The 22,258-nt window shown below is 38.5% G+C and overlaps 3 protein-coding genes across 5 annotated transcripts in view; 1 reads left to right on the top strand and 2 right to left on the bottom strand.

The window, feature by feature from the left end:
• LOC123510483 overlaps positions 1 to 121 on the bottom strand; it is a 166,834-nt gene extending 166,713 nt beyond the window's left edge. The window contains 1 exon segment of the mRNA XM_045265693.1: positions 1 to 121. This exon segment is cut by the window's left edge and continues 39 nt beyond it. Coding sequence (XP_045121628.1) covers positions 1 to 10 — 10 coding nt within the window. The 5' untranslated portion in view covers positions 11 to 121.
• Positions 122 to 4,046: 3,925 nt separating this feature from the next.
• On the top strand, positions 4,047 to 8,306 carry LOC123510489 (cilia- and flagella-associated protein 20). Its single transcript, XM_045265704.1, has 4 exons — positions 4,047 to 4,433; positions 5,141 to 5,220; positions 5,351 to 5,462; positions 6,083 to 8,306. The coding sequence occupies exons 1-4, from the start codon at positions 4,350 to 4,352 to the stop codon at positions 6,392 to 6,394; spliced, it is 588 nt and encodes a 195-aa protein (XP_045121639.1). The 5' UTR covers positions 4,047 to 4,349; the 3' UTR covers positions 6,395 to 8,306.
• A 1-nt stretch (position 8,307) lies between these two features.
• On the bottom strand, positions 8,308 to 20,530 carry LOC123510484. 3 transcript variants are annotated; one of them, XM_045265695.1, is made up of 8 exons: positions 20,421 to 20,530; positions 19,707 to 19,885; positions 13,470 to 15,493; positions 13,143 to 13,255; positions 12,608 to 12,803; positions 12,114 to 12,284; positions 11,658 to 11,853; positions 8,308 to 11,259 (listed from the first exon to the last, which is right to left on the bottom strand). In XM_045265695.1, the coding sequence occupies exons 3-8, from the start codon at positions 15,482 to 15,484 to the stop codon at positions 10,459 to 10,461; spliced, it is 3,492 nt and encodes a 1,163-aa protein (XP_045121630.1). In that variant the 5' UTR covers positions 15,485 to 15,493; positions 19,707 to 19,885; positions 20,421 to 20,530; the 3' UTR covers positions 8,308 to 10,458. The 3 variants fall into 3 exon arrangements, with proteins under 3 accessions (XP_045121630.1, XP_045121631.1, XP_045121629.1); XM_045265696.1 differs by having other exon boundaries at positions 19,707 to 19,859; XM_045265694.1 differs by lacking the exons at positions 19,707 to 19,885; positions 20,421 to 20,530 and adding an exon at positions 16,752 to 16,902.
• Between the last annotated feature and the right edge of the window lie 1,728 nt (positions 20,531 to 22,258).

Here is a 22,258-nt window from a genome sequence, read left to right as displayed (position 1 = left end):
TTTTCCCCATTGATATCTAGTGATAACTATTATGAAAGTAGTGGGTGAAGAACTTCTCGTCAGTGGAGATCATAACACATGGCCACCCTCGTCCCGCTACGGCCCACGTGAAACTAACTGAGGCTGGGATGTGGAAGCTACACGCACGCCGGTCCTATAGTTGCCGTCCACCGCTACCTGGCCACATCCCTTCCCACTCCTGCACCTCATTGCCTATCCCAGGTGGCACCCACGGCCTCCATCCTTTGAGTCATCTTCCTATTAAGCGGTCGTGAAAATATGGGATCGTGATATTACGTACTGTCATAGAAGGTACTGTCTCGGTCCATATATGCGAAGGGGCGTGCTTCCCTCTCAGCCAATTCCGTGCCTTCTCAGCCTTGACGTCAGAAGCATGTGACAGACGCCCGCTAACTTTAAATACATCACGTGAACGGAAGCTACCTATTGTGGGTAACCTCCCTGCATGGATCTTCTTTACTGCTGTCTCAAAACTCCGCCTTGGCTAATGGTCTTTAGATTGTGCTGCTGCTTGGGTCGTCTGGGTATATTACACTGCACTGGCAGTCTTGGGTGCCTCCCTCTTTACGTGGGTGCCTCTCTCCGTACTGCCCGTCCCTCCCTTCCTCCTTCTCTTTCCTTCTTCCTCTCAAGAAAATGAAAGTCAAACAAACCCGGTAAATGGACAATACGTTTATTCTAAGGCGTGTTAGGTAAAGACTCTCGACACCTTATGCGGCACACATAATAATAATAGTCCCAGTCCCACGACCCAATGGCCAACACGGGTGCCAAAGATGATATTTCACGCACACGCTTGTCTCCATGTCAGCCAAGTTGCCCTGATGTGCATGGTAGCCTTCCCTTCACGCTGTCCTCATCATCCTTGTGACATTAATGAGTTGGAAGGTAGGAGAATGAGGAGAATAAGCGTCTGAGCTAAATTATTTAATCTATTCACTTCACTGGTGTTCTATTTTGCCTGTATATTCTGAAACACACCGCTCTTCTTAGACTCTCATAATTTTGTTGCTGTTGATAAAAGATATGACAGTGAGGAGTTTTAAAACTACATTAATTCGTGTACAGTACTTCCTTATTTGCCGCCGTGGTGTTCTCTCAGTCTGCCTCTCTGAAGTGCATAATTCCTTCCCTTGGAATTTCTTCATCTTTTTGTAATGCTAACGAGTTCAGGGAAAAGTAATGAACACATTTCTAACTACTACTACTACTACTACTACTACTACTACTACTACTACTACAACAACAACAACAACAACAACAACAACAACAACAACAACAACAACAACAACAACAACAACAACAACAACAACAACAACAACAACAACAACAACAACAACTACTACTACTACTACTACTACTACTACTACTACTACTACTACTACTACTACTACTGTTGCTGCTACTACTACTACTACTACTACTACTACTACTACTACTACTACTACTACTACTACTACTACTACTACTATTTCTTCGTGGCTGGTGACTTCTTGTCATGGTAATGTCCTCTCCTAATCTGTATCTGTCCAGTAAGTCTATAATTTTTGTAACACTTACATTGATGTAAATTAAAGAATAAGAGAAAGAAGATGATTGGTACTGCATTCAGTTGTCTACTAACTTTCTTGAACGCTTGTAAGATTCTCACAGTCTGTCTATGAGCAAGTATCATTTCACTAAGTGAAGGTAGATTAGATCCTGGTGGTCCATTAATAGATTACGTGGTAATGTTATAATTTTAAGAATCTTTTACCACCTAGCAACAAATGGCATTTTCATTAGACTGTTGTGTGTATTTGTCTTTTTTGTCATCAGGAGGAGCAACGTGGACGGACGCGTGGGAGCGTAGTCGTCTTAGTCAAGCGTAAATGTTCACACGGAGAATCAGACATTGCATTCCACTATTGGGCAAGACGGGAACCAGTTTTCTCCGCTCTGACCTAGTCATATGCGGTCCGTCCTTGCGTGTGTGGTAAAGTCTGGGCATGCACTTGCCTTTGCATGTATATGAGTGATAGTGAAACGCGCAAAACCGGGGTACATCGATGAGAATAAGGGGAGTTACTTTATCACGGAAAAGCTTTATGGCCGCTGTTGACAATAAATCGAGCCGACAAAATCTGGTGATCTGCCTTAGCGTGAAGTGCGAGGCCCGTGTGAGTCGCTTGAAGGCCGCGCCACCTAGCAGTGCCTCAGCTCCCACCGTTTGCAGTGACACTTGGCGCCACCATAAACACTGCAGTCTGTAGCTGTTGTTGTTTTATTTTATTTAGTTACATTTTGTTTTCAATTACTTATTTACCTATGCATTTATTCATTTGCTTATTTGTTTTTCTATATATCTATTTTATGCATTAATATCATTAGATAAGAAAAAATTTATTTCATCATGAGGGAGAAGACGCCAAGACGCACATCTTGCGTTTCTTTCCTACTCTCTCTCTCTCTCTCTCTCTCTCTCTCTCTCTGTGTGTGTGTGTGTGTGTGTGTGTGTGTGTGTTTCCTTCTTTTTTTTTTCATTTCTTCCTTAGCCGTGAAACATATGGGGGACATACGTTGAGTGTCCACACAGCTACTTGTCCGAATCAGAGCCTAACAACACATGTATATACCAGTCTGTCACGGCAAGCTACGCCGAGCAAGTACTCTGAAACACTTTGCTCTTTCATCGCATCTGTTTTCAAGTATTCAAGGGCCACAAATAAGATTAGTCGGGTTTTCAAGAGTGTTTCACCTGCTAATAGTGTGGAAATCTTGTTAATCTTTCACTTAAACCATTGGAACGTCATTAAAACCTTACCATCAACCAGAGTCTTTTGAATGTGGTGGCGGTGCAGAGTGGAAGTGTTTCAAAATATGGTTCTCATTGTAGGACGAGGAGCATGACGAGGATGAGAAGGGGGGAGGGAGGGTGGAAGAGTGGCCTTGGTAAAGTTGTCCAGCAAACACACCTCCTCCTCCTCCTCCTCCTCCTCCTCTTCGTCCTTCCCGTCCTTCTCATCCTCCTCCTACGCCACCTCCTCTTACACAAACAAGAACAACAAAACAACAACTAATACAACAACAACAACAGCAACAACTACTACTACTACTACTACTACTACTACTACTACTACTACTACTACTACTACTACTACTACTACTACTACTATCGAGATAACAGTTCAAATATCATCATTTACTCTCGTCATTACATTCATCTGCCAACACTACTAATGAGGAGCATAAGTGAGGAATACAAAATAGATAGTAAACCAAGAATCTTAGAAAACGGCTCCTGGAACGAGATCTTGAGTATTCATTTATTTAGTTGTTTATTCATCCATCTAAATATTCTAAATGTTCATAAGTTTCCGTATCTATGTATTTATTTAGTTATTTTAATTCAGTTAGTTATCTATTTAATAAAGCATTTGTTTAGCTATTTATTGTTAGTTAATTTATTTATTTAATGAGGTAGAATACGATACCTGATTAGCATGTTTTCTTTTGCTGTATCACAACTTTATAACTTTTCAGTAGCTTTCAAAATAAGAAAATATTCTTTAAGAACTGGGTGATCAAGAATGTGTGTGTGTGTGTGTGTGTGTGTGTGTGTGTGTGTGTGTGTGTGTGTGTGTGTGTACCGAGGTAACAATGCAAAATAATCAGCCAACTAGTTCTTACAGGCCATTTTCTTATTTCCAAAGCAGACATAGAAACATACAGACCAAACATGACAATGAATATATAAAATACCGTGACAACAATATAAGACATGCTTGAGCTGTCGTCGGGGTCCACCCTGCCCCCCCAAGACAAGCCACCAACCCACCTACATTAGCTGACCCATCCACCCATCCGCTCAACCATCCACACATCGCACATTACCTACAGGCCCAGCCGCCTATCCGACCATTCGTCTCCTTTCCCCCTAATATAACCCCCCTAATATAACCCACGCACATTCACCCATCCATCATCAAAGAGAGAGAGAGAGAGAGGGGGGGGGGACGGGGGGAAGAAACCCAGTACTTATTTATTCCTCCTTCCTTCTTCCTTCTCTTCTCCTCCATTCGTCAATTTCCCGCTCCTCCTCTCCTCCCATTCCTATCTTCTTCGCCTCCTATTGCCCTGTAACTTGAAGCGGAGAAAAATCAAACAAAAGAAATCGCATACCAAATATAAAAAAAACCAGCACATGAAATAAGAACATAATTAAAAGCTAATGTATAAGAAGAAAAACTCAGATGCGAGAAAACAAGCCAACTGGAGCCGAATGACAGGTGGTACCGAAGTGGAGAAGAACACGCCGCCATAGCGACCACTGTCAACAAATCACCACCATGTTCAAGAATACCTTTCAGAGCGGCTTTCTCTCCATCCTGTACAGCATAGGAAGCAAACCTCTACAAATATGGGACAAGAAGGTGAATCATGACGTCTTACTTGTATTGTAATAAGAAAAGGAAGGCTGGATATAGCTAGCTGAGATAGTCATGTCCATTCAGGTATTTAGTCCTTGCCAGTCAGCCCCTTGCTTGTCAGACCCCAGCTAGCTAGTTCACAAAAAATTCTCTTAAGCCACCGAACTATTGATTTCTGGTCTATTTGTAGTTTCTCCCAACCATGGAATGTGATGTCTGGCTTTTGTTTGGTCAATTTGCAGTTTCACCCAACCATGGACCTAAATCCTTAGTAAACTTCAGATTGATACCCAACAAACTTAATCTAACTTGACCTGAACTGATCTAATCTAACCAAATTTCAAAAGTGCTCATTGGACTTGCCATTAGGTGGAGGGTGTGTTTTGAATGACAGGTGTCGCTGCAGGACCTGGTGGGTGTCATGTATTGGGTAATGGGAAAGAAATTAAGGGTTTACATAGCATTCCCTTGATGTTATATTTTTACGTCAGAAAACAATAGAGAGGTAAAAGATAGTTAAATCTAGATCTGGTCATGATAAACAAACTATCAAGAATGTTGCTATCCTGGAATTAGTGTGATATGGTTTAGTAATTTTAAATGACAATACTTTTTATGTATTAACTTTTCATAGGCAAGGAAGTGATTGCTTTCTGTTAATGGTAATAATACAATATATTCATGATATTGATGGACATAATTTGTTGCAGGTTCGAAATGGACACATCAAAAGGATCACAGACAATGATATTCAGTCACTGGTGTTGGAGATTGTTGGTGTAAATGTGAGGTTTGTATCCTGCACTCTGTTCCTTATTCATAAACTGAAAATTCTTGTCATAACTTGGTATGTGCACAGTTTTATGCTTGAAATACATATTTTACTGTGTATGCATTTTGATGAAGTGTTTTCTTTTCAGCACTACATACATCACATGCCCCGCTGATCCTAAGAAGACCCTCGGAATAAAACTGCCGTACCTTGTAATGATCGTGAAAAATCTCAACAAATATTTCACATTCGAAGTTCAGGTAATGGTTCAATTCATCACAGAAATATAGCCCTCTCAGTGTCAAATTTGTCTGTAATAGAATACCTACCACTGAACAGCAGTCCTCTTCCTGTGTTATCATGAACCAGATGTTACAGAATGGTGGTGCACTGCCTACTAGGTTGGAGTCTGAGTACATGTATTCGAACACTATTTGTACTCGAGTGCACAATATCATTCCCTCATATTTATTCTAATGCTTAAGTTTAACACACACACACACTATGCTGTTAAAAAAGATAAAGGTGGAGGACCACTAAAATTCTACATGTACTTGAATTCAAATATAGCACAAAGTACTCACACTTGGGTGCACTTATACTTGGACTCATTATATTGTTATGTAATTTCACTTGGAATTGAATACAGTATTATACTCTACTCAAACCAGCTACATACATTCTCTCTCTCTCTCTCTCTCTCTCTCTCTCTCTCTCTCCCAGTTAGGTATTCTTATATACCTTATTTAATTAATCTTGAAGCTGATATACAAAAATATCTTGTATAAATTCTCTCTCAGATGTGTTTATTATAGCCTTTCAATTACATTCATATTTGCTGTGTGAGAATTGATATTACAGACTAATGATAATGTTTCAGGTTCTGGACGACAAGAATGTAAGACGACGTTTCCGTGCCAGCAACTACCAGTCCACAACAAGAGTGAAGCCTTTCATCTGTACCATGCCCATGCGCTTGGACGAGGGATGGAACCAAATTGTGTTCAATCTTGCTGACTTTGTGAGAAGAGCATACGGAACCAATTATGTGGAGACCTTGAGGGTTCAGATCCACGCCAACTGCCGCATTAGAAGAGTTTATTTTGCTGATCGTCTCTATTCGGAAGAAGAATTACCTGCAGAGTTCAAACTATACCTGCCTGTTCAAACAAAAGCCAAGTCTGCCATATAGAAGCTCAGTCTTGGTTATAAATGATGAATATATTGACTACATTCAAATCTATAACAAGAATTTTTGCACCCTTTCTAAGTCGTTTATTTTTATCACAGCTCTCAAAAAAAATATTGATAAATGTGTGTGCATGTGTGTGTGTGTGTGTTCTGTATGTCATCAGTGGGATGATGGTGCACATATTTTTTATTCAAAATACTGTGCCATATATAATGTAATGAAATATTGGAGTTGATTTGAAGTACAGGCCTTAGAAATATATTGGAAATGTATATATACTGCACCTAATTGGAACCACTGAGGATGGCCTTCTTTTGTAGTAATTTTCCCAGTTCCACTGCTCTTTAGTGAGTAAAAGAATAAATCTGCTGTGGCTGGCAGTACATTCAGTATGTTTTCTATGGTCAGCTATAAGTATCACCAGGGTAATTCAGTAAAATTATGATTTTTGGAAGCCAAAGTAAAAAATAAGAATTCCATGTCAGCTATTCACGTGATAAATACTTAAGCACCGCTAAGCTTTGGTAGCTCAGCTTCCCAAGATTGCTTGGCTGCATACATTTGTGGCTGAGAAGTGGCACCTCTGTATCAGGGAGGGAGAGACCACCTCTGTGTCACCTTGGTTTTTAGTGATTTGGTTCCATTGACAGTTTGTGCACTTTACTTAAGACAACTATTGAAAATTACTAGGAATGTCTGATTTGCCATTACCTAGTACATATGTACTTATGTTCACAATTTTGTACGCACTTTTTACAGTTACAGCTTCCAATAAAACTGGAGGCAATTCTGTAGTTTTCCATACTTTGTTATATACATATTGAAAAGGCTTCTGTTGAGCTATTGATTCTAATCATGGTGTGGTGGTGTGGCAGAATTGAATTTTTCTGCTCACAACTAAGATCCTTGTGGAGACAATCAGGGTTTGTCTCCTTTAGTGCTGTGGCAGAGAATGGTTATGAGCTGAACACCTCAGACCCTTGCAACTCTGCCAAGGAGGGAAGATTAAATATTGCAGTTTTAGTTGAAATTATAAAAATCATTAGCTTCAGGAGCAATCATATGTGAAGAGGGAACATGTAAAGTGTGTTGAAATATGATTGATTGTATGAAGAGGTAACTGAAAATGGAATTAGTACTTTAATTTCTCCAGAACCTCATTAGTTCTAGCTATAAATTTCTGTTCATATGTGTATTGGACTTTGATCATCACAGTTCCTTATATGATTCAACATGAACATTTGCAAAGATAAAGTGGGAGGGTAAGAGGAGTGTCTAGTGGAGTGATGGAGAGGACCACCACTTAGATACATGGCCATAATAAGAGCATGAAGAACGAAGAGACTGCAAAGTTTAATTAAGTAAAGTTGGTGTTAATAGGTGGCTGGAGGATGGAAGAATGGGGTAAAGAAGTATGAAGTAAAACAGTTATTAGTAGAGACCAAGAATTTGAACAAGCAGTGAGGGAATTTCTGGACTGGAGGTAAAGATTCTTGGGGCATGTGGTTGGAAAGAGTGAGACACTAGAAATATTGATAGATGGAATGTAAAATTTTCAGTATGTAATGATTAGAGCAGTTACACCATCCTGCACTGATCAACTGTCCTCATCCACCTTGTCATTTTCTTCAACTTTGATTAGCTCACTGTTGGCTCTTCACAGTTTATGGTTATTTTTATTATATATACATCAGTTGGCATACATATATGTATTAAAAAAAGATTATCAATTAATCATTTAAAATCTTGAGACATTATTTATGCTTGGAATTTCATATTCACCATAAAAATGCACAACTAATCTAGATCAACTGGAGTTAGTTGGTTACACCTCATCTAACAAATAAAGAAAATAATTACCTATGCATGTTACTTGTCAGTTTCATGGCAACACAAAGGAAATAAACACCAAGTTGAATAAATACACCTTTATTAAAAAAAAGTACTCTTATTAAACCTATTTCTTCTAAATCTACAAGTATGAACACATTACTTCACAAAATCACATCACAAAATGGACAACTATCACACTGACTTTGTATCACATCTTCAACATCCATGATCCATACTTCACTTCCAATCAACACTGAGTGTTTCCTTTTGTAAAACGGTCTTTCTCTCATCATGCTTTCAATACAGATTTAACACATCAGACAAAATTATTTATCTAAGAAATTCTTGGGCAAGGGTCTCTAAATCTGTGTGAATGAATAGCAATTTGAAGGGAGGACAGTTTTACAAAGGAAACATGCCTTGTAAAACAAAACTGAACATCAGCTTGGAAGCCATCAGAAACAGGAAACTGAGCTATTTTACTCACCTTTCATTAAAGTATGAAAATCAAACAAAAAACATCTTACCTCCAAAAATACAAATCCACTCATTACAAGATTATTATCTGTTAAGAAAATCCTTAAAAAAAAAATCACTTCTGGCACAAAAGTTTTATCCTTCTTTGTCAAATTACAAATCCAGAATCAAGACTGGTATTTAATATTACAGAATGAAAATTATCCTTCTTCAATCTTATTTTTGGTATATCTATGTAACATTTCAAACAGATTACTTTATGTAGGGCAAGGGTGGGGCAAACTTTTCAGTGTTAGGGACACAGAAAAATCACAATCTCATAGGACCGCATACAGTACTATATTAATCCAAATTAATTAGTATTTAGAATGAAAAATAAAAGGCTTTTTAAGAAAAATCCACTCTCTAATGCAAATGAACACCTGTGGGAAGAAAATCAAATGCTCACAAGATTATTTGGTGTTATGAACCTTCTTCAAATTTACTAACGTTTGGTAAGCTGTAAGCTGCCTGTGGGCCGTAATTCGCCCACACTGCTGATGTACAAGGAGATTGAAGATAATGATGAAACAAATTAAAGCAATGGACCTTTAGTACCAATTTTGTCCTTACTGTGAAATTATGAAAATGGGAACAAAAATTCTAAGTATTAATTGGTGTAGCTTCTTGAGAAGAGTTGCTTCATCTCTATAGCTAACATAAATATTTTCTGGCATAATCAATATAAGACAACAATGACATGCCTTGTACAAAAAACGGAAGAAAGATGTTACCAACAGCACAAGAAAATAAATTTCTTGTGAGCATCCTGAGGAACTAAAAAATTCACATGCAAACAAAATAGAACATGTCCATTGTAAATCTGCCATTTCTTCCACAAAAATCCAGCAGATAAATCCTTATTAAGGAGGAGTACTTTTCACTGATATATGCATCAAAACTACAAAGGAATGTCAATGTTGTTACCAATGAGACCTTTGTAAAACCACTTAATCAATTGGCCACTTCTTTTGGCAAGCACTTCTCTATGAAATCTGTTGTAAGAAAGCACTATGATGAAGAAATGCTAGCTTTACAAAAGACCATGCTCCATGTATTCCCAGGTTGTGCCTTGATGTTTGGGCACAGTGCCAAGGTTTGTGTTGCATACTCTATGATAGGCAAGTTGTTGATCATGGCCTCCATTACCTCATAATAAAATGAGAAGAGTTCCAGCCAGAAAATAGAAGACAGGGGATGAAAAGGCCACAGTATAAGCTCTTGCAACACATTACAAGTCTTAACCTTTTGCTGAGTATGCACATGTACTGTATATGAATGCTGCATGATGGCTTGAACACATTGACTCCTCCTGCCACCAATGTCATGGCCAAGGTGCTCGGTGCTATACCTGATATGTTATCCCTGCAGCAGACCATTCATACCAGACTTATTATGCACATGAATGTTGCACTCGTATGGATGAATTGCTAAATCTCTTTACTTACTGGGTATTAAGTTTGTATTCAACTTCTGTAAAGCATAATACTATTTTTGCTTATCGTATTCTCTACAAATGATTACATAATATTTCTGAGTCTAGCTTCTCAATATCAAACATGTACAGCCAAAAGTGGAAGAAAACTGCAAAACTAACACAAAAACTTTCAGACAAAAATATTTGTAATTTATGTAGAAAATGAGTACTTACCGTATTTGTGTTACCTTCAAGGCTAAAGTTGTATCACAGTTACATCACAAGTCATACATTTCTCCTACACAGAGTCAAGAGGGATGTAAGATGGCAATCTCTTTGGAAGTGGAGGCCTTTGTACTCTATCAGCATCACTGTCTGTATCTTGGGTGTCACTGGAGTCCTGCGCTGACACTTCACCAATTCTTACGTGAGTGTTAGCCTTTACAACTTTTTCCTTAGTATTGTCTGCATGATGGGAATCCTTTGGCTCACGTTTGCAATCTCCCACATTACTACCAGTGTCCGAATCTTCTGGCTTTTCATTATAATCTTCATAATTGCATGCAGCATAGGATTTCTTGATCTTGTCAATTTTCTTCATGACTCTGGATCTAGTTTCTTCAAAGACTGACTTACCATTATGACTAACAAATTCTACTTTGTCATTTTGTACCTCAACCCCTGGACCTTGAGCTTCAGGTTGTGTTTTGGTGACACATTGAGATCCTTCCTCCTGCAGCAGCCTTTGCCCTGCATTATTATCCGGCTCCCTATCATCAGGAGCATCATCAGTGTCCTTAACCTCACTTTCTTCAGGTGCCATTACATGGAAGTACCTCTGGTGGGAAGAACTAGCTTTCACTTCTTGTTTTTTCTTTTCTACTTTTTTCTTGGTCACTGATGCTCCTAACACTTCATGGCTTTCACTCCTCTTCCTCTTTCTGTGTATGGATATGTTGTACTTTCTGTTGGATTCTTTAGAGAATGACACCTTCCTGATCCGCTTTCGCCCTTTATGGTGAGACAAGGGACACGCCACTCCTCGTGGACATTTGCCAGTTTTAAACTCCTCACAAATCAAAATGTGCTGCTTGTCACACTGAAAAATTATGGTATTCATTAATGGTAAATTGCCTCACTTCTCAAATCCAGTCTTTCTCATAATGGTTTTCTCTATGCTACACAAAGTATGATTCTGAGGAACTTTCTCCTTGTGATTGCAAACTGCACACTTTTATAATTTATGAGAATTCTAGATCATTATTGATAATTTAGAATATATACTATTCTAGACACATTCATATAAGAAATTGTGATCCTCTTACATGGAGAAGATGTAACAAGACAATTTCTTATACAGTTACATAGTTCTTTTATGATGCACTGAAAATACAAAGGTAAAATGCTTTGAAATTTTATGTAATGTGTTATGGCCAGGCTGCATCTCACTAACACTGATGGGACTGTGATTAAAAGATGAACAAAAACAATACAAACCTCCTTCCCTGCTTTACAATGTCCCCGGACAAAGTCAAGACACACAGGGGCTGATGGGTTGACCTTGACATGGCGGTAGGGGCAGTCCTCTCGGGAGCAGGCAGCTTGCAGGAAATGGGAGCACACTGGCATCTTGTCTGGGTCCACCGTGTGTGAGAATGGGCAGTTACTGACAGGGCAGCGGCCTCTCAGGAATCTGTGGGAAAAGAAGTGTTGAAGAAAGTTTATTTCCTTAGTTATTTGTATATATGTACAGGAATAGAAGGTATTATCTTTTAAAAGTTTCAATATTCATATCTGAAATACCTGGATTTATATTTGTAGAAAAAAGCCAGGTTAATATACCAAAGTAAAAAAAATATCAATAGCTTTAACCAAATTGAACAGCAATAAACAGTTATCAAGTTCTGTTGACCACTCATGTACTAAAATCTTGCCCTGCTGCAAGTCACTTACCTTGTACAGATGGCAACTCTACTTGGGTCATGAATGTAGGGACACTCTCCCCTGTTTTTCTTTGAGCACCGACCAAAACGATTGAAGAACACACAGTATTCATTCCTCTTTTGGAATGATGCCTTTTTCCTCTTGTGCATGAGTGTCACCATGCTGCGGTGTCTGGCTGAGCTGTGGGAACAGTAGTGTTGATTATGAAAGAATGCAATGATACCATCACCCTCCATCCCGTGCAACATTTATCCAGGATGGCAATCCCTGTAAGCATTTTTCCAAAACAAAACTTGAGGATATCAACATCAGGATAAAGCTTTCAATCCAATAGTGTCTATGAATGTTTACCTTTGAATTTTCATGAATAGTCATCACATAATAAGCACCGACTTATAATACAAAACCCATCACAGAAAATCAGCCAAAACAAATTGCTCTTTCTATATAAAAATAGATCTAGTAATCTGAAAGAGAGGATGCCACATAGGATCAACAAGTACCTGAGGACAGCACGAGCCTGGTGGGTCTTGGTCAGCTCATACAGGCCTGTCCTGGTGCGGGAGTAAGTCAGGCCACCCAGATGCACCCGGGACAGGCTGCTCCTGGGTGCTGTAGAGTCCTTGACGCGCTGCAGAGTTCTTCCTCCGGCAGTGAGGTGGAATTTCTCCCCTCGCAGCAACACAGTGCAGGTTGAGTCTGGAGAAATAGTGCGAGATGAGAACATGACATTCTTCAAAGTATTATATTTCTGAGAACCAAGTATCGATTCACAATTTAGATGTGCATGTGATAGGCAGGTCACACGTGGTGTGACATCAGACATAAGCCAGTGATGGCAGAAGAGCATCAAACATTCTATAATTACCTGTGGACAGTAAAGGCTGCCATTAATAACTGTTATATTAGCATCATATCACTAAAACAACCCAATGGTTCAGTAATGTAAAATTTGTACTGCAACTATCCTTAATACAACTTTAAAGAGTTCAGTAATTTAAAATGTTACCTGTACAGTGTTTGATGGGATAAGCTTACCATGTTTATTTGTACTTGTCTCTTTAACTTTAGGCAACTGCTTCCTCAATGATGTCTTGGTAGACTTGTACAGTATTCCACCAATGTTGATGAATCTGTCCGAGTGCTTGGACCTGCAATTTCAAGAACACTATACTTTGTCGCACAACTGTTAGGCAATCAACAACCGACAATACCTCAACACAAATCGTGGTTATATTTAAGTGAAAACTCAAAGCATTTTACATAAATTTTTTTTGCAGTCTAACTTTTCCAAAACACAAAAAATTCATCAATTCATGAAACATGAATAACATATTAAATTGAAAACAGAAACAAAAAACTTACGTTTTCTTGTTCTGAAACTTATATTTCTCTTTTGGCACAGCTTTGGAAGAATAAATACTGAACTTTCTGTATCTTCTTGGCACATTAACAGATTCAAGCTTCAATCTGTTAACTTTGTAGCGATCAAAGGATTTATATTTTTTAAATCCATCATAAGATTCCATTTTTAGTCGGTTTATCTTATATTTGGAGACAATTCCTTTGGCCACCCTTTGTTTGGTTGAGAACTTGTTAGAATTTATAACTTTGAAGGCAGTGTTTATATTTCTCTGGAACTTTGAGGTCTCGTGTTTGAGCAAAGGTGAGGAAACGTTTCGAACTAACTTGTGTCGCTTTACAATGGCACGTTTCTTAGTGTGTCCTGGTGTTGTCCCTTGTGGTGAAGCTGTTTTGTAAGTACCTGAACTGGACCTTCTTCTCACTATCTTTGTCTTTGATAGAACATGAAATTTCTTCTGCTTTTCAGTTTCTGGCTTACTAGTTTTCACTTTGCTTTCACTGTTTTTGTTTGTGGATTTAGAAGGTCCAGTGCCACTATTGGACCTCCTCCTAATCAGCTTAGTTTTGGTATTAACTGTGTACCTTGGCTTCCCTGGTGTTCCAGCTTTACCTGTCAAGCTCTGCCTTCTTACGAGTTTTGTGTGAGACAGAACTGAGTACTTCTTCTTATTACTGAATCTTGCAGTTTGATGTATTCTAGTCAATGGAGAGATCTTCTGATGTCTTAAAATGGCTACCATTCTTGGAGAAGCATGGGTTGTCTTTGGGTTCTGTGCCAACTGTCCCTGGCCTCGAGTCACTGCCTGTAGCTGTACCTTGTTCTTGCTTGCACTGTTAGAGTTAGTCCGTACTAGTTTTGTTTTGGTTATGATCTTGTAGTTGCCTTTCTGCTTTGGAGTTTTCAGCACAATCCTTGCACTACTGCTTTTCACATCTTTTGCCTCTGGCTTTTTGGAAGAATTCACAACCTTAGTTTTGCTGACCCATTTCTGATTTGGAATCAGTGGGACAGGTTTGAGTGTGGTGCATGAAGCTGTGGCTTGAGTTTCTGGTGGACTGCTGGCAAGAATGACTTTTCTTTTTGGTGTTTTAAGTGAATCACTTGTTTTCAATGCACCTCCTGTAGCGTGTGGTAGTTTTTCAATATGCTTTGCATCACTCTGAAGTTTCACAATAGGCAAATTCTGACTTGCACTCTGTGTGACAATTCCAGAATTTCCTTTTGGTACTATAGTAGAAGGTGCTTCTTCACTCTTAACTTTGTGAACATCAAGATTTGAAACTGTATTCACCTTGACCAAACATCTCACTGACTGAGTGTCTCTCTTATCACGGGAAATGTAGTGAAGACTAAAATGTGAAGCAGGCGGGTTGTTTTTCTTGAGTTGAATCTCTGCTTGACTGGTACCACCTCTGCTTACAACTGTGGTGCGAATCAAAGACTTATTGACTGATGAGTATTTAGATGGTGGATTTGGGTACACATAACTACTTGGGCCATTCACTGACATGGATGAATTTCTTTGAAATGATGCTCCATTGAAAGTATTTGTAGCTTTCCATGAGTAAGTGGAAGGATGCTTCGTAATACCTATGTTCTGAGTAGCAATGTTCTGGGTCTTATGTCTAGAAAAATTTTTATCATATGGATTACAAAGATTACTCTTCCTATACAAATTACTATAGCTCTTTGGATGATTGCTTAGTACCGTATGGTCATGATTCTTTGAACTGTATGTATATACATTTGTAGCTGTGTTTCCATCCTGTGTATGGAGCAGACTGGCACTCATCTGAGAGACTGGTCCGCCAGTCCCTGAGGACGGTGCCTGCCAGTGCTGCCCAAGGCCCGTGCCATGGGTGTAGGAGACGGCAGGGGTGACATACTTCTGTGGCTCAGATTTCTGAAGGAAAGCTGGATTGATGTGAACTTTCTGGTTTGGCGGCAGTATTCTGCCTCTTGATATGAAGTCCGGGTTGAAGTGAATCTTTGTGTGATCCCCTGAGTGCTCCATTCCTCAACCCTGGAAAACAAAAGAATTCAGTCAGTGTTCAGCACAGAAATCATGGATATTTAAAGATATCCAAATACATGAAAGAATTGTGAGTAGTGTTATGATTGTGTGGTAAGGTTTGCATTAAATTCATGGAAAGTGATCATCCAAAAGTGCTTTGTATCTTTCAACATTTCTTATATCTATATATTGCAATTTCAGACATGACAAATGACAAAATCTATCTTCTACTGCTATTTTCTTGCTAACTGATCTTCTGATCTTGCTAACTACATGCCTCCCATCCTCCTGTGGTCTTGCTGCACAAAGCTTTCTTCTTCTTCTCACCCCTATTCTGTCTCTCATGCAAGAATTAATCAGTACTCTTAATCATTCATACCTTTCAGTGGTAAACTCTAGAACTACCTGCCTACTTCTGTATTTGAAATTTCCTATGATTTGACTTCTTATTGATAGTGTAAGAAGTCATAAACCAGATGAGAGCACCGCATCCCTGGGGGTAATCTTTGCCTTATTAATGTGAGTGTTCTGGATTAAAAAAACATACTAGCTATTGAGAAAAATTATCTAATGTTGGAAAACACATCTCACGGCCAAATGCTTCCCAAGGCTTACACAACATGGCTCAAAAATGAACAATCTTGTTTGGGAGTGTGCAACATGAGCTGATGTTCACGTCACACTGCGTCCACCTGTTCATTCAGCCGTTGCAGAAACAATGTGGTGCAGTTGAATGCTGTATATATGATTTATACCTATTTGCTCACTTTTATCTCCGAGTGTCACCTAATTTTTCTTATACATTCTACTGAGTTTAAAGTACTCAAACAGAGATATATCCTAAAATAGCAGCACCACAGACCTTAATTTTCCGTATTTCTAGCAATGTATAAAAATCTGAAAAGAACCTTTAACTTTGGTTTCTCTTCTCAGAATACAGTATATTGCTACAACTACTAATGTAATTAGTAGTGTTGCTATTATCATTATCAGAATCACAATCCTTACTATTATCTCTACTAAACATATGTGATCAATGGGTGAAGTATGGTAACCATGCCTGCTATCCTCTTCTCTACTGCAACATCCCATTCCATCTTTATCTAGGAGTAAACATCAAAGTGTTTCTCGAAATCAATATGACACTTTGCAAAAACAATACTTTATGGAGAGCAAACCTGTTTACTTCAAATAAGTGGAACTAGGAAGTACAGACTACGCTGCTGTCCTTGTAAGACTCAGCCTAGTACAATCACACACGACTTACTGTTCATTAGTGTACCACTGTAGTTGTCTTTGGCGAGAAAATGAACGTCTTCCTATAACGAGACTGGCGAGGTGTTGAGAAACTAAAATGCACCAGAGGAAGGAGCGCTGGAGGCCATAACCCTGAGCAGCTGTGACGCACTTCCGAGGGATCCGGCTGATAAATGTTTATTCTCTTTATAATGTGAGTTAAGTCCATCATTTGTAATAAATAAAAGAAAATGAAGATTGAAATATATCTAGGTGTAGATATGTTAAATAACAAACTCACTATCTTAACACCATAAAAGAATGTATAAGCTACCGGTAGGTAGGTATGCATGTACGTACCATATACATCTAGGACTTCTACCGTAGGTAATAAAATAAGGACTTGAGTGAAACGTATTTCACACACACACACACACACACACACACACACACACACACACACACACACGACATTCGAGCCATTCTACATTCATAACGCTAAAATGACAAAAAGAAAATATAGATAGATTGATTGATTGATACATTTATTGCTGTATTAATAATGAAATACAACAGAGGAGGTTGGACCTTGCCACCCAGCCCCTGGACTTAGAGAAAATACATTGCATATTCACTTGTGAGCAGTTCCCACTGTTACGTAAGAACAATTTCTTGAAGCAGATGCAAGTAATCTAATATGCTATATCAGTAATATGAAATATAAACTTTGATGGAAAAAATTGTTTATGGCGCAGATCCCTCCACCGCGCATGTGCAGTGGCGATGGAAGGCATGACTAATAAGGGACGTGTATCTGAAAATGTTCTCCCGTTTCTTGTTTAATCGAACAAAAAAAATGTAATCATTCGACGAGGAGAGGAAAGGGAATTGTTGGATTTATTACTGTAATGACTATCAAGTAGTTTTGTTTATTGTGTATGGTGAATATTGTATGTGAAGAGTGGAATACCTCCAGAGACTTTTTTTTTTTTTTTTTAGCATGACTAGGGATGCACAGCACCAGCCATTATGTGTTGCTGCTGGCACTGGCTAGGCGTAGAGGAGAAAGACGCCACTCCAGCCTTCAACACTTGTCAAGTTGTCAGGAAGGAAGGAAGGAGGAAAAAGTGTAGACAGATAGGTAGGTAGGTATGGATGGATGGATTATATGAGTGAGTGAGTGAGTCAAGCCATATATGACTGATCACGCTCCTACGTTTGTGCAATTTATAACTTAGTCCACTAGTCTGGGAGAAATTTCATCTTTATCTGTATGTAGTTGTGTAGTATACATAGAAATTGGTGGTGTTAAAAAAAAAAAAAAAAAAAAAAAAAAAAAAAAAAAATATATATATATATATATATATATATATATATATATATATATATATATATATATATATATTAAATTCTTTTCTCTTTTTTCTCCTTTTCAATAAAGTCAGCGTCAGCATGGGAAACACACTTTACTGAAAAGAAGAAAAAAGAGAAAAGAAATTACTATAAGAATATTAATATTTTATGCAGGTCTCCAACCTCTGAGTGAGTGTTCGTTCAGTGGCATTGAGATCTAACTGTGAAGTAAAAGAAAACAGCAAAAAAACTGGTTGGTTGATGACTACAAAAAGCATCGTACGTGTAATGTGGCGTGGGAGGGAGAAAGGGAGATGAGTAGAGTTCCCAGACGCTAATTACCAATTTATGTACTGAAGAATACAGTATATACCTACGTATGTATATATGTATATACGCACATACGTATATGAATAATGAATGTGGTTGATTTGTCGCTCTATAACCATTATGGAATGATAAAGCCAATATCTTTTCCTACTAAGCTGGATCCATTAACCACTTCCTAAAGTTCTCGTGACTCGTGTTGGCTGGCAAACACACACACGCACGCACACACACACACGCACGCACGCACACGCACGCACACACACAGTGAAGAGACTCCCGAGACAGCCTGGCAACGACAGCGTATTATTAACCTAGTGGTAGAAACACGGCAGCTATCTGCGGGCTTCAGGACGGCAACATACGGCATGAGGCTCTCACACGTACACACACACACACTACAACTAGGTAAACACACACACACACACACACACACACACACACACACACACACACACACAGATTGAACGTCACAACAGCTTATGGAAAGGAGGCGGAGACGCTGCCATCACACTCAGTGATGCCTGATCCAATAAAGATGGGTGGAGACGTCACACACACACACACACATCACCATCTAAACATTGAAAGACAAGGTAACACACACCCCACATATGCGCAGGCACACCGTGCTGGAGGGAGTCAGGTCTGGGTCAAGCCGGTGGGCACCCCCGGTTGATGACGTCACTCATATACGTTACCCAAACAATTTTGAAAATGCCGATTTGCAAAAAGGCAGCTAGACACGAATGCTGCGTAAATTCTGACTTGTCATCAGTCGAAACTAATTCCTAAGATAAGACAACATTATCAGGGTGAACAATAAAAAAAATATTTCAAACAATACCGAAAAGAGAAGTGTTATAATCTCGACATACTTAAATACAATTCTAAAGCTCACTAATCTTATTCAACACGATCGCAGACTTAAGAAAAAAAAAAAAAAACTACTTCCACAACATTAAAACTTGGCAACACGCCGAAAAAAAAGTATTTAAAAGTGTCAATTTTACACTTTAACGGCGCTGTAAATCACTCTTAAAGCCCATATTTGGCATATTAGGAGCACAACACAATTTAACCATCACAAACTATATTTTGAACACGCCAACATTTCCTTAGAGCTTGAAATAATAAAAAAAAAAAAATAAAAAAAAATCCAGGATACATGGTTTAAAATTTTGTAACAAAAACTGGGCTCATATATACGCCCTAAGCACCCGCTAAATCAGCGTATTTCACGCAACACAGGCATGGAACATACTCAAAACAATCCTAAAAATCTGCAGAAAGTATGAAAACTTACTTATGAGGTGAAAATAAGTGAGCTGAACTAAATGAAATGTTTGAACTAGGCAGGGCTGATGCATGCTGGGGCTTCGATGACGTCATCAAGATGGCCACTCAAGAGGGTCGGCTGCCGCCAGCTACTTCGCGTCACTGGACCTTCATGACAAACCTGGCAAAGCAGGTGTGTGTCAACAGCTGAAATGAAAGACTAGGCATATACCTTCATTTTGTGACAGTCCAGCTTATAATAAGTAACAAATGAAGCACATAATGGTTGAGACATACCAACGGCCTCTACCCATTTCTTTGTTTCCTCACAGAAAAAAATAATAAAAACTTGTATTTTAGCTTTTAAGTATCTGTAGGCATTAATTCATTGATATATCATCCTAGAGGTTAGGGCAGTCAAGCTAGAGCAAATGAGGGCGAGTTAGGGCAATTAAAATAATGAGTTATAACATGATTGTTAGTAAAGGTTATCTTTGACCACCACATCCCTCACCGACTGGTCGCGGTCACCAACACACACAGTTAGGTCAAAACGAGCTTATCAAGGGAATATTTGAACATTGTTTTCGTTATCAGCATTATCACTTTCGTTTTCTCCGTTACCTTAAGTTTCTAGGTTTAATTTAATTACGTTCTCTCCATATGCTTTTCTGTTCATATTCTCCTTTTCTCCATTGCACAGACATAATCTAGCTCTCATCGTTAAATATTAGATACTCACCGAGCCATCATCGCCTCAATATGAAGGTTTACGTATATAGTCCACCAGACATTCGCAACACACCACACCATTCCGCGGCCTAATGAAAAACTGAAGTGAAGTGTTTGTTTCAGTGTTGCCAAATGTAACCGGCGTGAATGAGCTATATTGAGGTCTAAAATGCGCTAGAATGCGCTAGAAAGCTTTCGTATACTGATTATTATTTTTCCGTTATATTATATATATATATATATATATATATATATATATATATATATATATATATATATATATATATATATATATATAATAAACGAGTAATGCGGCCATCATCTTTATGTGCTATATTTTCGTCGTTTTGCATTATTATATATAACGTACACTAAGCTAATGATTATAAAATGTAACTATAAACTTGCTACTAACCTGATTTGAATTAGTTGAGAGAAAAATAACGGTGTCTTCTTCTTGGTCCAAGTCCTCCCCAATATCCACTGATGAAGAGCATGGCACAGTTTCTGACGAAAGGTGTAGAGGCGATGCAGCAGCTTGGTCTAGTCTTGTTTCACTATACACTGCCATTGTACCTATTTTCTTCACTACCTCTTCTGGTAACTCGTACGAGTAGCAACACTTTCCGACTCTACGAAGCCCGCTTCTTACAGTAATAACTGCACTGACAGATTTTGTGTGTAGCCTGTTTCTGAGTTTGTTTTTAACAATATTTATTTGACTGAATAGCCTCTCAACTTCGGCATTTGAGTGAGGTAGTGAAAGGATACTGAGTGCTCTTTCTGTACGCTTGAGCGTATGTTGGACCCATTTCTACTGGACCACGTGTACCAACTAGTTCGGTAAAGAACGTGTAACTGAGACCGTCAAGGCGCTACCAGACCTCGTTCCCTACACCTATACAAGTACAATACTCGTAACGTACCAGTCACTTACGGATCCAGCCTGGTGCTGCTGCATAGTGTTGTCAATGTAGCGCTCCTACAGCGTTCTGTCACTGGCATATCCACTGTAGAATATACTAATTTATGCAGAATTAATTTTTTTATTTTGACTCAATATCATTGCGCTAGATCATGCACCAAATCCGTTTAAAATGCACTAGAAAATGCGCTATGCGCTAATCACAAAATTACCGCGCTGTTTGTAACGCTAATGCGCCAGAACTAGCGCATTTCGCGCCAACTTGGCAACACTGGTTTGTTTGGCTGTTCACGCCCGCGCCTTTTCTTCTGCAGGAAACGAGTCTCTGTGTTACCAAGTCCAGTCCACACACTATGTTACCAAGACTCGACACTTTCTTATATATCTATTTTCTTTATCGCTGATCTTTATATCTACCTGCCTCTGTTAACAAAACCATAGCGTATTGTAATGATGAATTAATCTTTAAAAACGAAAGGCAGAAGTCTTTACTCTAAACACTACTGTATTATCAACATCATCTTTCTACCTCGGCTAGCCAACTACACATAGAGAAGGACGTTTTTTCTATAACTGCAATTATGTGTTAATAAGAGACAATAAATACTAGATGAACCAGGTAAATATATAATGAAAGATACATTATATAGCTTACTCTTGATGAAAATTTCAGCGAGAATAAAATGTAGGCCTCTCTTGCCCGCACGAATAACTCACAGAAAACGTACCTTTATAATGGGTAACAATAGAAAATGTATAACCCACTTAATGTTTAATAATGATTATACTGAAAGGGTTGATGGTGATGATGGTGATGATGATAATGCTGTTGGTAATGATGCTTAATGATAATGCTAAAAATAATAATAATGATAATAATAATAATAATAATAATAATAATAATAATTATAATAATAATAATA

This window comes from Portunus trituberculatus, chromosome 29, assembly GCF_017591435.1.
Source record: "Portunus trituberculatus isolate SZX2019 chromosome 29, ASM1759143v1, whole genome shotgun sequence".
NCBI classification, from domain to species: Eukaryota; Metazoa; Arthropoda; class Malacostraca; order Decapoda; family Portunidae; genus Portunus; species Portunus trituberculatus.
This window is presented reverse-complemented; position numbering and strand designations above follow the sequence as displayed.